At 55.2% G+C, this 16,512-nt stretch overlaps 1 protein-coding gene across 1 annotated transcript; it reads left to right on the plus strand.

Moving 5' to 3' along the window:
- The first annotated feature begins 33 nt into the window (after positions 1–33).
- Positions 34–15,911, plus strand: RHOD (ras homolog family member D). Its single transcript, XM_049780884.1, has 7 exons — positions 34–67; positions 5,054–5,192; positions 5,293–5,530; positions 10,906–10,993; positions 11,625–11,734; positions 14,047–14,181; positions 15,529–15,911. Exons 1-7 carry the CDS (start codon positions 34–36, stop codon positions 15,694–15,696), a joined length of 912 nt encoding a protein of 303 aa, XP_049636841.1. The 3' UTR covers positions 15,697–15,911.
- The last annotated feature ends 601 nt before the right edge of the window (positions 15,912–16,512 follow it).

Below are 16,512 nucleotides of genomic sequence, written 5' to 3' on the forward strand. Positions count from 1 at the left end.
CAGGAGCCATGCTTGGAGAGGGATGGTGGCAGGATGGCGTACCAAGAAGGCTTCCAGGAGGAGGAAGGCAAGTGGGCATATCAAGGAAGGCTTCCCAGTGCTTTATGACTCCCAGATATGAGGCACAGGGGGCATCTTTGAACGATCATCCCTGGCCTGGAGGGTGGGATTCTGTTGTCTCCTCCCTGTCCAGTCCTCCTCCATAAGACCAGTTCTCATGTTTCCATCTCCTCTTCCATCTCCTCCAGGAAGCATTCTGTGATATTTACTGTTCCTGGGTCCTGCAATAGCCTATCTCATTTGTCACCTCTGCCTGTCCAAGGTGGGGTGGCCAAAGTCATGCCCACCCATGACATGTGTGGACCTCTCCCCACACAGGGAAGGTGTGGGCATCAGGAAACCAGTGACCCTGACTCTGGGGGTGGGAAACTTCTCCATCTTCACTTCCCCCCAACACATCCTGAAAGAACTCAGGGAGGGCGACCAAATGATTAAAAGTAGGAGGCGGGTAGGGTCAAAGCAATAGCACAGCAGGTAGGACAATTTCCTTGCACAGAGCTGACCCAGGTTTGACTCCTGGCATCCCAAGCCTGCCAGGAGTTATTTTTGAGCTCAGAACCTGGAGTAACCCCTGTGTGTCACTAGATTTGGCCCAAAAACCAAGCAAACAAAAATAAATGTATGAGGCAGGGGCTGCAGCCATAGGGAAGAGAGGAGGATATTTGCCTTGCATGTGGCAGACCCAGTTTTTTGTTTTTTTGTTGTTTTATTTTTTCAGACCCAGTTTTTTTGTTTGTTTTGGTTTTCGGTTTTTGGGCCACACCCAGTGACACTCAGGGGTTACTCCTGGCTATGCCCTCAGAAGTTGCTCCTGGCTTGGGGAACCAGATGGGATGCCGGGTGATCGAACCTCGGTCGTCCTAGGCTAGCGCTGGCAAGGCAGACACCTTACCTCTAGCGCCACCGTGCCGGCCCCTTCAGACCCAGTTTTGATCCTCGGAGTCCCATATAGTCTGAGTACTGTCAAGAGTGATTCCTTTTTGTGTGTTTGTCTTTGGGTCATATCAGGGGTACTTCTGGATCTGCGTTCAGGGTCATTCCTGGTGGTACTCGGGAAACCGTATGGGATGCCAAGGATTGAACCCAGGTCTGCCGCTGCAAGACAAGTGTCCTACCCACTGCACTATCGCTCTGCTCTGGCCCCTGCCAGGAGTCATTCCGGAGTGCAGCAGAACCAGGAGTTACTCTGAGTATTGCTGAGTGTGACAAAAATGAACGGGGGAGATGGGGAAGGGAGGCCAGAAGAATCCACAGACAGGGGGCCGGAGAAATAGCACAGCAGTAGGGCATTTGCCTTGCACGTGGCCAACCCAGGACGGACCCGGGTTTGATCCCCAGCATCCTATATGGTCCCCCAAGCCTGCCAGGGACGATTTCTGAAAGCAGAGCCAGGAGTAACCCCTGAGCACCACCTGGTGTGGCCTCAAAACCAAAGAGGCTTAAATTTAATTAGATTAGGGGCCGGAGAGATAGCACAACGGTGTTTGCCTTGCAAGCAGCCGATCCAGGACCTAAGGTGGTTGATTTGAATCCCAGAGTCCCATAGGGTCCCCCGTGCCTGCCAGGAGCTATTTCGGAGCAGACAGCCAGGAGTAACCCCTGAGCACCGCCGGGTGTGGCCCAAAAACCAAAAACCAAAAAAAAAAAAAAAATTTAATTAGATTAATTTTAAAAACGAGGGTCTAAGCAATAGCAAGTGGGTAGGGTGTTTGCCTTGCACACAGCTGACCCGAGTTCGATCCTCAGCATCTAATATGGTATCCAAACCTGCCAGGAAAATTTCTGAGCGCAGAGCCAGGAGTAACCCCTGAGCGCTGCCACGTGTGACCCTCCCCAAAAATAAGAATGCAGGGCAAGACGGGATCTCTGAAGCCTCGTCTTGGTACCCACTTCTCGGCTTGAAACTGGGATCGGCACCCGAGCCCACTCCCAGCCAAGCAGGGCGCAGCGTGAGCACCTGCAGGGCGCAGAGTGACCGCACGAGGGCAGCAGAGACTCACCTGGGATGCTGGGGATTTAGGGCCTTGAGCCAAAGCCAAGGCGGGGAGGGGGCTGTGGGGGGTGTCTAGAAATGAACCAAGGATGAGGAGTGCAAATGTCTCTCTCTCTCTCTCTCTCTCTCTCTCTCTCTCTCTCTCTCTCTCTCTCTCTCTCTCTCTCTCTCTCCCTTTCTCCCTCTCTCCCTCCCTCCCTCCCTCCCTCTCTCTCCTCTCTTCTCTCCTCTCTCCTCTCTCTCTCTCTCTCCCTCTCTCTCTCACCTCTCCCTCCCCTCTCCCCTCTCCCTCTCCCTCCCCTCCCTCCCTCCCTCCCCCTCCCTCTCCCTCTCCCTCTCGGGTAGGGTGGGTTCTGGGCCATACCCAAAGGCGCTCAATCCTGACTCTGTGCTCAGAAATTGCTCCTGGCAGACTTGGGGGACAATACGGGATGCTGGGAATCGAACCTGGGTCGGCCTTGTGCAAGGCAAACACCCTACCTGCTGTGCTATCTTCTATTTCTTCTGTCTCTCTCCTAGCACCCTCACATACCTGACCCTGATAGTCCAGCCAGACTGGGGGGCAATACAGCACACCCAAGTTATAACGAGGGGCCAGTCTGCTGCGCTGCTTCAGGAAACAGCCTTGGTCCCTGCCTGACTACAGGAATCACTGGAGAGGATTTCGTGTGACAATATGAACTCCAGCCTGGCTCTTTCACCTGGCCCGGGATCTGCAGGTTTGACTCGGCCCAGCTCAGAACCAGAGAGGCTAGTTCAGGTCTGGGCCGGTGGCAGCCGAACAGCACACACAGGAGACAGGGAGGCTGGAGGAGACCATCCCCAGGGCCACCACTGTCCCTTTTGCCAGGAAATAGTCCAGCTACTTCTTGGGGCCAATCTCAGCAGATCCGAGTTCTAGCCTGACTCTGTGGCCAAACCTCAGCACCCCATAACTGGAGGAGGTTGGCAGGCCAGGGAGGGGGTGCCTCTCCCAGTCTGAGGGCAGATGAAAGGATGCACTTGAGGGGTTCTGTGGGGGGGGGACAGTCTGGCTGTACCATCACACCCCAAATGCAGGTTCTGCCACCGAGGGAGTGGACCAGCTGTGTGCTCAAACTTGAACTTGGGGGCCAGAGAGTTAGCATAGCAGTAAGGCATTTGCCTTGCATGCAAAAGGATGGTGGTTCGAATTCCAGCATCCCATATGGTGTCCCCCCCTCCCCAAGCCTGCCAGGAGCGATTTCTGAGCATAGAGCCAGGAGTAACCTCTGAGCGCTGCCGGATGTGACCCAAAAACAAACAAACAAACAAACAAACAAAAAACTTGACCTTGGCCCCTCTGGGCCTCGGGCTCCCTGACTGTAGAATGGGTGAGTGCCACACAGCGTGAGGAGGCTCCGTGACTACTGCCGTTATTAGGAAATGCTCAGTGGAACTGGAAATTGTGATGGGCACCTGGGTGTCATTAGCACAATTATCCCCATAGCAACCAAGGCCAGACTCACTGCTGCCTCTCGCTCTTCCGCCCCCACCTGCCACCCAGGGCTGGAGCCTGGCTGACAGCTGATGACTGCAGGTGGGGCCCGAAGTCCCTGCAAGTCACTGCCCAGCCCCCAGGCAGTTTCGGAGAACCACAGGGCCACTGAAATAGGGGATGTCTTGGGATTCCTGCGTGCTGGGCAGTAGGATAAAAGGCCAGGCAGCAACTGAGGAGGCCGAGGGCAATCCCCCCTGCCTAGTTTCAAACTTCATTAGATGGGGAGACGTCATGCCCTTAGAGAGGAACTCCCAGGCTCCAGATCTCCAAGCTTTTCAGATTTGGTGAAATGCTCAGTTCATCATCTGGGGAGTCTTTAGGGCATTTTTTTTTGGGGGGGGGGTCACACTCAGCAGCGCTCAGGGGTTACTCCTGACACAATGCTCAGAAATCGCTCCTGGCAGGCTAGGGGGACCATATGGGATGCCAGGATTCAAACCAATGACCTTCTGCATGAAAGGCAAATGCCTTACCTCCATGCTATCTCTCTGACCCAGGGCCCATTTTTAAAAGGTTTCAATTGAGGTGGCCAAAGCGATAGCACAAAGGCAGGGCCTATCCCTTGCAAGTGGCCGACTTGGGATGGACCAGATTCAGTTCCTGGCATCCCATATGATCCCCAGAGCCTGCCTGGAGCGATTTCTGTGTGCAGAGCCAGGAGTAACTCCTTAGAGCCACCGGGTGTGGCCCATAAACAAGCAAACAAATATATTTCAATTGAGGGGCTGGAGATATAGGACAGCAGGGAAGGCACTTCAGTTGCACATAGCTAACCTGAGTTGGACCCCTGGCATCCCAGAGGGTCCCTTGAGCACTACTAAGTATGATCCCTCAACACAGAGCTAGAATAACCCCTGGACACTGCCAGACGTGGCCCGAAAACCCAAACAAACAAATAAATAAAAGATTTCAATTCAGAGCCCTTCCAGCTGATAAAGCCCTTCTTGCATTGGACACTGCCAGGTGTGGCCCGAAAACCCAAACAAACAAACAAAACAAATAAATAAAAGATTTCAATTCTAGCCCTTCCAGCTGATAAGGCACAAGGTTGACCCTGCTTTTTTTGTTTCTTTGGTTTTGGTTTTGTTTGGCGGCCACACCCAGCGGTGCTCAGGGCTTACTCTCAACTCTGCATTGAGGAATCACTTCTGGCTGGCGGGATCTGGGGGACCCTAAGGGATTGTGGGGGTGGGGGGGGATTGAACCCAGATCTGTGGCTTGCAAGGGAAACATCCTATACCCGCTGTACTATCTATTGCTCAGGCCCCAAGGGTCACCCTGGTTTGATTCCTGGTACCTAGAGCCCACCTAAGAGTGACCCCCTAAGCACAGAACAGGGAATCAGCCCTTAGTATTAGCCAGAGTGGTCCAGCACCTCCCCCACAAAATGAAAACAGGGACCACAGAGATCAGTGGGGGAGAACAGAGTGCAGTCTGTCCCCTCCCAGCGTGGCCTCCCCCGCTGACCCTGTGGTGTCCAGCACCGTTTCCAGAGACCCCAAAACAAAGCGAGTCACCAGCTGGAGTTGGAGAGCTCCCACACCAGGGCCCCAGCTGCGCCCTAAGAGGCCGGCCCGCCTGGGGCTCCCTCCAGGCGCTGTCCACGCCCTCCCGGCCGGGGTGGGGGGGGGGAGAGTGTCCCCGTCCAGCTGGTCTCCCTGAAAAGGGAGGGGGCAGAGGCGGGTCCCCAAGGAGGGCCGCCCCTTGCTTCTCTGTCCAGGCCCTCACCTGGGCGCCGCCCGCGCTTCCTCCATCGGGCCCGCCCCTTCCACATTCCAGAGGCCGCGACGATGCAGGAGACTCGGGGCGCGCAGGGCGCACGGGGCGCGGGGGACATGGGGGGCCCGGGGGACGCGGCCCAGGCCGGCACGCGGGCCGTCAAGGTGGTCCTGGTGGGCGACGGAGGCTGCGGGAAGACGTCGCTGCTTATGGTCTTCGCTGCCGGGGCCTTCCCCGAGGTGAGCACGGGCGCCCCAGATCTTTCTTCCATGGGTGGGTGTTGTGCGCCCCGAGGCCGCCCCGTGCCAGCAGCACCATCCTGGGTAGGGGTCCCCCAGGGCGGTGAGTATCAGTCTCTGTTGGCCCCAAGTCTGCCAGTGCCACTTGCCCGGAGGGCACCCACCCAGCGAGCCTTCTTTCCACAGACACCCCCAGAAATGGGGGTGTGTCTGACCCCACAACAGGAAGGCCTCCCCAAAAACTTACAGGCAGATGTCATTCTCTGGGGAGCCGCCCTCCCCACCAAGCTATGCTGGGGACAGCCTTGTGGGGTGGACCCCGGGGAAGGAGGCAACCCAAAAGATCAGGGACTGTTCCTGTCCGGAGCTGGACACCCCACCATGAGACACCCCCATGCCCACCCCGTCTGTGTGAGCTGTGAGTCCCGGTTTGCCTGTGGACAGGCCTGCTGCTGGGGGCGGGGCAGCGCTGACAGTCCCTTGAGGAAGCTGTCAGAGCCAGGCCTGGTGAACCCCTGCCAAGTGGGCCTTGGGGGTGAGCCTGGTTTTCCGCTGAGGCCCAGGAATTCATTCCTGTGGTTGATGGGTTTATGGTTATGCTTTAGGGTTTATCTCCTTCTCGGGCATGTTATGGGGTTGAAATTGAGGGGTACAGGATTTCTGGGGGGGGGGCCAGATACTGCAAGAAGAGGGATGCGTCCAGCAGACAGGGACAAGAAAAGGGGGGGTGTCCTGCTGCCACCATCACTGGGGCTCCTGGAGAATTCGAAAGCGCTCCAGACAATCTCACACAGGCCCTGGCTGACAAGTGGGGCACCGCTGGCCGGAAAAGGGAGATCATGTTCTCCCCAGGGCAGACCCTGTTGGAGGAGAGTCTGAATTCCTTATTGCTTTTGTTTTTGTTTTGTTTTGTTTTTGGTTCCTGGGGTCACACCTGGCAGCGTTCAAGGGCTACTCCTGACTCTACGCTCAGAAATCGCTCCTGGCAGGGTCAGAGGACCATATGGGATGCCAGGATTCAAACCACTGTCCTGTATGAAAGGCAAACGCCCTTCCTCCATGCTATCTCTCCGGCCCCTCCTTATTGCTTTTTTTGGTTTGTTTCCTTGGGGGGCACACCTGGCAATACTCAGGGGTTACTCCTATATAGTTGGGGGACTATATGGGATGCCATGTTCAAAAGCAAAGGCCCTCCCAATTGTCACTCCAGCCTCTTGCCTGTCACTTTCACATTTCCAAAAGTAGCCGGTACACCCCATCCCGGGGTGGGGTGGAGGGTGGGGATAGGGCTCTTGATGCATGCACATTGGGGAGGTGCTTTGTTTTTTTTTTGTTTGTTTTTTTGTTTTTTTGGGGCCACACCCGGTGGTGCTCAGGGGTTCCTCCTGGCTGTCTGCTCAGAAATAGCTCCTGGCAGGCACGGGGGACCATATGGGACACCGGGATTCGAACCAACCACCTTTGGTCCTGGATCGGCTGCTTGCAAGGCAAACGCCGCTGTGCTATCTCTCCGGGCCCTGGGGAGGTGCTTTGTTCATGTGAAGGAGGGAGATTTCCAGGGCATCAGGCACTAAGGAAGTGGAGACCTGGATTTGATTTTTTTGTTGTTGTTGTTTTTGTTTTTGGGTCACACCCGGCGGTGCTCAGGGGTTACTCCTGGCTGTCTGCTCAGAAATAGCTCCTGGCAGGCACGGGGGACAATATGGGACACCGGGATTCGAACCAACCACCTTTGGTCCTGGATCGGCTGCTTGCAAGGCAAACGCCGCTGTGCTATCTCTCCGGGCCCCTGGATTTGATTCTAAGCACTGCACCCGATGCCTGTCCAACCTAGACCCCTCCCCTCAATTTTCTTTCAGAAGGTAGATTTCTAGGGGAGCACTGTGAGAAAAGAGGGAGGGAGGTGGGGCCGGAGAGATAGAATGGAGGTAAGGCGTTTGCCTTTCATGCAGAAGGTCATTGGTTTGAATCCCGGCATCCCATATGGTCCCCCGTGCCTGCCAGGAGCAATTTCTGAGCATGGAGCCAGGAGTAACCCCTGAGCACTGCCGGGTGTGACCCCAAAACCACACACACACACACACACACACACACACACACACACACACGAGGGATGGAGGTAGACTCGAAAAGTTTGCAGACCCTTGTCTGCCAGGAGTGATTCCTGAGCTCAGAGTCTGGAGTAAGTCCTGAGCACTGCCAGGTATGGCCCCCAAAACAGCAAAAGGCTGATCTGCTGCCGCAGCCGGTGTTCTGCTACTGGACTGGTCCTTCCTCCAGGCAGTCCTCCCAGCCCCCCAGGAGCCCGCAGTTTTATTATTTGGGGGAGTCCCACCTCCTGGGCCTCTCATCCACAGTGGAGAGCAGAGAGCAGGCTGGGTTTTATAGGGGTACGGGACCCCTTCATTCTCTGTGCTGAAACCTGGCTTCAGAGCAGGAGGGAAGGGAGAGATTCCTGAGACAGGCTGGGTGTGGGGACCCAGCTGGGACAGAGGGACAAACTGTCCTAGCACCTATCCAGGAAGTGGGTACCAACCCTGAGGGGCCAAAATTCTGCCCCAGGGTTTCTTGTGTTTGTTTGGTTGGTTGATTTTGATTTGGAGCCACGCCCTGCAGTGCTCAGAGATCACTCCTCGCAAGGGGGGCTCAAGGAACAGTCTGGGGTGCAGGCTGGTGTATATGGGGTGTACAATTGCCCCAGCCCAAGGGGCTCTGCCCAGGTCCCAGGAGGGCAGCCTCAGACCCCCTGAGGCCACACTAGTTTTCATCCAGATGAGATGAAGCAAACTCAGGTTTTGCACACAGGAGCCTCTGTAGAATCTACCTTCTGAGTTCCCTTGATAATGGAGCTGGTGTGGCTTTTTTTGGGGGGCACTCAGAAGTTACTCCTGATTCTGTGTTCAGAAGCCACTCCTGGCAGGCTCGGGGGACCAGATGGGCTGTCAGGTTCGAACTGGGGTCCGCACTGTATTGGCTGCATGCAAGGCAAACACCTTACCGCTGTGCTATCTCTCCAGCCCCAGCTGGTGTGGCTTTAAAAAAATGTTATTTTCTTTATTGGTCACTTGAGCAGGGGGCAAGGCCAAAGGTCACCCGGAAGGTGGTGGCCTCCTGTCCCTTCCAGAACAGTCCAGAGTGGGGGTAGGGCTGCGACCAGTCCAAGCCAGCTCAGTCCTGGAGATTCGGGGTTGGGTGGGGCTACTTCCAAGCAGGCTCCTTTCTCAGCCACAGGCCCAGTGTGTCCCCTAGGAGGACACGGGACAGGGAGATTTATGCATGCAGGAACCCTGGTCTGTGGAGTGACGAAGCTGGAGAGGACCCACGACTCCCACCCCCAAGGATGTGGCCTCTGGCCCCCCACTGCCACTGCATCCCCATCACACCTGGGGGTCCAAGACTGCCCTTTGCCCCATTCAGGGCCACCTCCCAGTGCCTGGGGCTGACCCAGTCCCTGAACACACAGTACCCAAGTCTGCCAAAGTCCTGGGCAGTGGCGCCCCACTGTCAGCCCTTCCAGCGTGTCCTGGGGCAGAGGCTGCAAAAAGTTGAAGGACTCTTGAGCCCACCTAAAGTTGCCCGCAGAAGCTTCCCTTCATTCTTGGGTTTTTGCTTTGTTTTGGAGCCACATCCTGTAGTGCTCAGGGTCACTCCTGGCGGAGCTTAGTGGCCATTTGCTGTACAGGGAATCAAACCTGGGTTGTTGGGTTGTTTTGGGTTTGGTTTGGTTCCTATTTAAGGCCATACCCAGTGATGCTCAGGGTTACTCTGTGCTCAAAAACCAGCCTCAGGGGGCCGGGAAGGTGGCACTAGAGGTAAGGTGTCTGCCTTAGAAGCGCTAGCGTAGGACTGACTGGACCCAGTTCAATCCCCCGGTGTCCCATATGGTCCCTCCAAGCCAGGGGCTATTTCTGAGCTCATAGCCAGGAGTAACCCCTGAGCGTCAAATGGGTGTGGCCCAAAAACCAAAAAAAAAAAAAAAACCAGCCTCAGGGACCCTATGGGATGCCGGGGATCGAACCCTGGTTGGCAGCATGCAAGGCCAACGCCCTCCCCGCTGTGCTAGTTCTCAGCCCCTCAAGGCAAGACCCTTCCCTGCTGTCTTGGTGTTCTATCTCTCCAGTCGCCCCTTCTTCATTTATGCATGTGTACAAAACCCCTCATCAGCCCTGTAGCCAGGGTGACCTCCTCAGATGGGATAAGACAAGCAGAAACAGGGACATGGGAACAGGGAGGTTTAGAAAACTACCCTGCAGTAGGTGATCTTGGTTGACCGGGAGGGTGGACAGGCAAAGAACAGACCCCAAAAGCTCTGCACTGCACCCCTACGGCAGGCTCCAATCCTCACTTATACCTGAAGGTGTGAATGTTTGCTAAATAAATGAACGAATGAGAAAGAAAGGCAAAGGGTCAGGGTGCTTGCCTTGCATGCTACCAACCCAGGTTTGATCCCCAACATCCCATGTGGCCCCTTGCGCCTGCCAGGAGTGCAGAATCCAGAATAATCCTTGAGTATTGCCTGATGTAGTTAAAAACCAAAGAAGAAGGTGGTTGCAGGAATGAATGAATGAAATCTTGAACGAATGGTTGGGCGGGGTTTGGGGAAACAGTTTAAGCAGTGAGGGTATGATGCACCTTGCATGCCTGATACCCAAGTTCAATGGCCAGTCTCCATGCCCCCTCAACTCCACTGAGGTCCCTCTCAAGTGAATTCCTGAACAAATGAATGACTAAGTATATTTTTGAGATCATTCTAGAAGGAAGATCTGCTGGGAGACTCGAAAGATCAGTGTGACGGGGGTGGGGTGGGATGGAGGGGTTAGGTTCTTGCCTTGCAAGTGGCTGACCTGGGTTCCATCCCTGGCACCACATAGGGTCCCCCCACCCCCTTGAGCCTCACTAAGAATTTCCCTGAGCACAGAGAGGGAATTAAGTCCTGAGCACATACCCCTGGTCTCAAAACCCAAAAGCAAATAATCGGAGCCGCAGTGTGTGCAGAAGCTTGTACTGTTCTGGGGCCTCATTGACCGCCGGAGTTCAAGGGTCACAGCCGCTGGACACCCAGGCAGGGGCTCCGAAGGGAACCCTGACTTGGCCTCAACCTGCTCCAGTTTTTTCCAAGAGTGGCCAGAGAAGGCTCACAGGCTGTGCATGGTCTTTGTCTATGGGCACCCCAAGTTTCATCCCCAACACCATAGTGACCCCTCTCGTCCCCTCCCTCAGCACCACTGGGTTTGGCCGGAAACCAAACCAGAAATACCTACATTCTGCCACTTCCCAAAGGGCTGTTGGGGGTATTTGGAGGGGGGTCTCTGGCCAGTTCTGGGTTCACCAGCTTCCAGACTATCCTCTCAGTGACCCTGTCACCCCTTTTCTAGACCTACACCCCCACAGTGTTTGAGCGGCTCAACGTGAATTTACAAATGAAGGGAAAGCCTGTGGACCTCCAGATCTGGGACACAGCAGGTGGGTGTGGCGGATAGAGGCCCAAGAACCCAGCCCCCCCTTCTTTTGGACCAGGAGGGAGGCTCCAGCAACCTGGAATTGGGGGCTCTCACCTGATCTGGACCTTTGCCCTGGCGTCTCCTGTACTTACCTGCCCAGGAGGACTCAGAACTGAACTGAGGGAGTTCAGTCAGTCCCCTTTCCTTGCCAAGCCAAGATGTCCTTGGGTGTTACTATCCTCTCCCCCCAATCCAGGGCAATTCTGCGTGATGATAGCCTTGGTGCCCCACAATTGCTTCCAAAATAGCGATTTTCGGGGTCGGAGAAATAGCATGGAGGTAAGGCGTTTGCCTTTCATGCAGGAGGTCATCGGTTCGAATCCCGGCGGACCATATGGTCCCCCGTGCCTGCCAGGAGCAATTTCTGAGCCTGGAACCAGGAGTAACCCCTGAGCACTGCCGGGTGTGACCCAAAAACAAAACAACGAAAAAAAGCGATTTTCATCGAGTGGCCACTCCTGGCCAGGGGCCAGGCTCGCCCCTGGGAAGGCCTTGTAACACCTCCCCAAGGGGCCGCTGCAGGAATGTTTGGGGATGGGGGGGGCGAGACACAGATGGGAGGAATGTGGAAGGTGCTGACTGGCTCTGTGCAGGTCAAGTGGACTACGACCGCCTAAGGCCTCTCTTCTACCCCGATGCCTGCGTTCTCATCCTGTGCTTCGATGTCACCAACCCCTGCAGCTTCCACAACATCTCCAGCAGGGTAGGGGCGCAGCAGGGCCAATCCAGGGGGACAGGGGCCAATTTAGTCTGGTAGGGTGGGGTGGGGCAGGTCTCCAGTTGTGATGGGAGAGGGCAGGACCAGGGCACGGTTGGGCCAATCACCAACCCAGTAGAGGCAGTAGGGGAGGGGCCAAGTTACCTCTGCCAGGTAGGGACAAATGATTGGGCAGTGCCAACATCACCATCTGTGGCTGGCACCCCCGACCCTGGAGATGAGATGCCACAGCTCAGCAGGCCCCAGGTGGCACGACCCTCCTGTCATGTTAGGGAAACTGAGGCTGGGGTCAGGACTTGCTGGGAGTCCCAGTGGGGAGGGGTGAGGGCTCCCTAGACCACCCCCCAAAGCTGATATTCCTGGCTCTGCCTAGTATGCCCTGGACTGGCAGCGCCCAGCTCTATCTGCGGGACCACTGCTCCTCTCAGCTGCTCTCTGGGAAGCCCTCAGTGTTGTCAGGGGTCCACGGAGGTCTGGACAGGGCCTCTGTGCCGAGGCAGGCTTCAAAGGGTTATTTCTAGTCTTTTGGTTTGGGTCAGTGCTAAAGGGCGCAGGGCTGAAAGTGGGTCCTGATAGGGCTCAGGGACCATATGGTTCTGGACTTGACCCGACTACTGTCGGGGAGGGAGAGTGGGAATGTGAAGAGGAGGGAGGATCGGGTGATGGGGCCCCCAAAACAGACTGGGGGTTCACTGCAGGATCCCCAGATGGAATGATAGGAACTTCCGGAGAAGGGCTGGGTAGGCAGGGCCTGTGTTTTCAGGGCTGTGACAGTTGGAATAGATTTTCCAGAAACAGCTGGTGCTACCCTCACCCCAGAGAGAGCCCACAAGAGGGGAGGTCCTTTCTAAATCTGTTGTCACTTTCTACATGGTTTCATGAACATGCTTCATGTGCATTTTCATGTGCACACCTCATGTATTTGGAGTCACATCCCAGATGATTCAAATTTTTTTTGTTTTTGTTTTTTGTTTTTGGGTCACATCCAGCAGGACCCAGGGGTTACTCCTAGCACTGCATTGAGAGATCACTCCTGGCAGGTTCAGAGGACCATATGGAATGCCAGGGATCAAACAAAGGACATCCATGTTCAAAGCAAGCAGTCTTCCCATTATATTATTGCTCTGGTCCAATTTGAACTTTGTTTTTTGTTTGTTTGTTTAGGTGGGTGGGTGTTTTTTTTTTTTATTTTGGGGTACTCAGGAGTTAGTCCATACTCTGTGCTCAGAAATCACTCCTGGCAGGGCTGGAGAGATAGCATGGAGGTAAGACAATTTTATTTTTTGGGGGGGCCACACCCAGTGGTGCTCAGGAGTTACTCCTGGCTCTGAGTTCAAGGGTCATTCCTGGCAGTGCCAGGGATCGAGCCCAAGTCATCTGCAAGGCAAGCTACCCTGCTGTACTATAGCTCTGGCCCAATTTGAATTTTTTGTTGTTGTTGTTGTTTGTTTTTGTTTTTGGGTCACACCTGGCAGTACTCAGGGGTTACTCCTGGCTCAATGCTCAGAAATTACTCCTGGCAGGCTCGGGAGGACCATATGGAATGCTGGGATTCGAGCCACTGTCCTTCTGCATGCAAGGCAAACACCTTACCTCCATGCTATCTCTCCAGCCCCCCAATTTTTTGTTTTGTTTTGTTTTTTGGGCCACACCCGGCAGTGCTCAGGGGTTACTCCTGGCTGTCTGCTCAGAAATAGCTCCTGGCAGGCACGGGGGACCATATGGGACACCGGATTCGAACCAAACACCTTTGGTCCTGGATCGGCTGCTTGCAAGGCAAACGCCGCTGTGCTATCTCTCCGGGCCCATGGCCCCCCAATTTTTATGGGGGCTGCCAAAGCCTGCCCAGTAGTGCTGGGCGAGGAATATTTTCTCTGCCTTGGAGGGATCTGAGTTTTTCTCTGCCTGGTTCGGGACTTGAAGGCGCTTCACAAAACAGCATTTTACGGTGGTGGGAGCAGAACCAGGTCTTGTAGCAAACACACAGGCCCGTTGCAGTCGCCTCTGAACAAAGGGAACCCCTGGGCTGTGGGAGCCCATCCAGAATGCGTCACAGAATCTGCCTCAGTTGTCCTCTGAGGGCCAGAGAGATAGTACAGCCTGAGTTTGATCCCTGTCAAGCCCACCACTAGGGATGCCTGAGTGCAGAGCCAGGAACAAGCCCTGAACACTGCCAGGTGTGGCCCTCAAACCAAAGACAATCAGATGCCCTTTCTGCATGTGAGTGAGATTGGGGGCTGCCCCAGTGGGCCCGTGGCCTGCTCTCCCCACAGCCAACCCCCACTCCATCCCCGCAGTGGTACCCAGAAGTGAATCAGTTCTGCAACAAGGTGCCTATCGTCCTGGTAGGCTGCAAGACAGACCTACGTAAAGACAAGATCGTGGTGAAGAAGCTTCGGAAAAGCCGGCTGGAGCCTGTCACATACCACAGGGTAGGCCCCCACCTGGGGGAGGAAGTGCCAGGAGAAGCCTCCCCCAACCCTGCTGTCTGGCTCTTATCTAGGAGGGGCGTCTAGAATGTTCTGGAAGTTTCCACCAGTAGACTGTGTGCCCTTGAGTTAGTCCTCAGCCCTGTTACAGGTCTATTCAGAGACGGAAGTTAATGCACTGTCACCTTCAGAGGCAGACACGTGGGCCCAAAGGATATTACAGTAGAGAGGGCGGCTTGTCTTGCGCACTGCTGGTATGGCCCAAAAACAATCAATCATATCAGGCACAGAGAATCCAGCAGAAGCGAGGTTGAAAAGCCCTCGTGGCTTTTGTTTGTTTTCTGGCACTCAAGGTTATTCCTGGCATTCTACACTCAGAAATCACTCTTGGCAGTGCTGGGGGATCGTATAGGCTGCCAGGGATCGAACCTGAGTCTGCCACATGTAAAGCCAACTTCCTACTCCAGCCCAAGGCTGGAAACCCTTGGGAGGTCCAAGAACTGGGATGGGAAAGGCCAGAGCAAAGTGTCTTAGAAATTCATCCTTGGAGAGAAGCATGGAGATAAGGCACTTGCCTTTCATGCAGAAGGACGTTGGTTCGAATCCTGGCATCCTATATGGTCCCCCGTGCCTGTCGGGCAATTTTCTGAGCATAGAGCCAGAAGTAACCCCTGAGCACTGCCGGGTGTGACCCAAAAAAAAAACAAAAAAGAAATTCATCCTGGGGCCTGGAAGGTGGCTCTAGAGGTAAGGTGCTAGCAGCTTTGCAGGTGCTAGCGTAGGACGGACCGTGGTTCGATCCCCCGGCGTCCCATATGGTCCCCCCAAGCCAGGAGCAATTTCTGAGCGCATAGCCAGGAGTAATCCCTGAGCGTCAAACAGGTGTGGCCCAAAAAATCAAAAAAAAGAAAAAGAAAGAAATTCATCCACCAGGGCCAGAGAGATAGCATGGAGATAAAGCGTTTACCTTGTATACAGAAGGTCGGTGGTTCGAATCCCATCCTGGCATCCCATAGGTCCCCTGACCCAAAATTCCCTCAAAAATGCAATTCATCGGGGCCGGGTGGTGGCGCAGGAGGTAAGGTGCCTGCCTTGCCTGCGCTAGCCTAGGACGGACCGCGGTTTGATCCCCCAGCGTCCCATATGGTCCCCCAAGAAGCCAGGAGCAACTTCTGAGTGCATAGCCAGGAGTAACCCCTGAGCGTCACAGGGTGTGGCCCAAAAACCAAAAAAAAAAAAAAAGCAATTCATCCACCACTGCTGGTCTGGGCTGGGGGCCTGGCAGCAAGGGGGAGCTGGAGTGGGCCTGGGGCATTCCCCAACTTCAGGACAGCCCCATCTCTTCCTTAGGGCCAGGAGATGGCCCGCTCAGTCGGAGCCGTGGCCTACCTCGAGTGCTCAGCTCTGCTCCAGGAGAATGTCCAGGCGGTCTTCCAGGAGGCGGCGAAGGTGGCCCTGAGCAGCCGCAGCCGCAACATCTGGCGGCGGATCACACAGATCTTCTGCGCTGTGTCCTGACGCTGCATCAGCTGGACCCTCGGTCCCCTACTGGGCTGGACCCAGTTCCCCTGCCAGCACTGAAGTCATAAGGGCATCTTCAAGGACAGGCCCGGAATCCCAGAGCTGGGACCCCTGGACAGCAGTGAAACCTCTCTGAAGGCCCAGGACTGAGAGTCTCTGGGCTCACTGGTGGAGCAGGGGGAGGCCTGGAGTCCAGTCCAGCCCTGGACAGCTCACCCCCTCCTGCATGGCGCCTCCTTGTGACTGCCCTCCAGAACTGCACCCTATGGATCTGACCAGCCACTCCATACCAGCACCTCCTCCTGCCAGTCCGCCCTGGTTTCTTCAGTCCTTTACCGTGGTAACAGTAACAACACAATGACTATTCCCAGTGTCATGCCTCATGTTTTGAAATGATTTTACACATATGACCCATGACACTTGAAATTCCTTTCCGAGTAGGTGCTGGATCTGAATCCGGTAAGCGAGTGACTTTGAACCCTCCGGGCCTCAGCTACAAAAAGAAACCAATCCCAGGGTGCGTCATCCAGCTATTAAATGTTTAAGCATGTCAGGAGACACATCTGAAGACCTTAACGGGCCGGGCTGGGCTGGGCCGGGCACCCAGGGCTAGAGGGTTCTCCAGTCAATTCTTCCGCATAAAGACAACAAACAATATGGGATTAGGTCATTAGTTAGGCTTTCCTGAGAAACTGGGCCAGCTAGAACCCTAGGATCCTGTCAGAGGATGGACTCATAATACTCTGGGTGCTGGCGAGGCCAGAACCAGTAGAGCAGGTGAGGTCTTGTTGTGCAGGTTGCGTCTAGCCAGAA

Source organism: Suncus etruscus, chromosome 9 (assembly GCF_024139225.1).
Source record: "Suncus etruscus isolate mSunEtr1 chromosome 9, mSunEtr1.pri.cur, whole genome shotgun sequence".
In the NCBI taxonomy this organism is placed as follows: Eukaryota; Metazoa; Chordata; class Mammalia; order Eulipotyphla; family Soricidae; genus Suncus; species Suncus etruscus.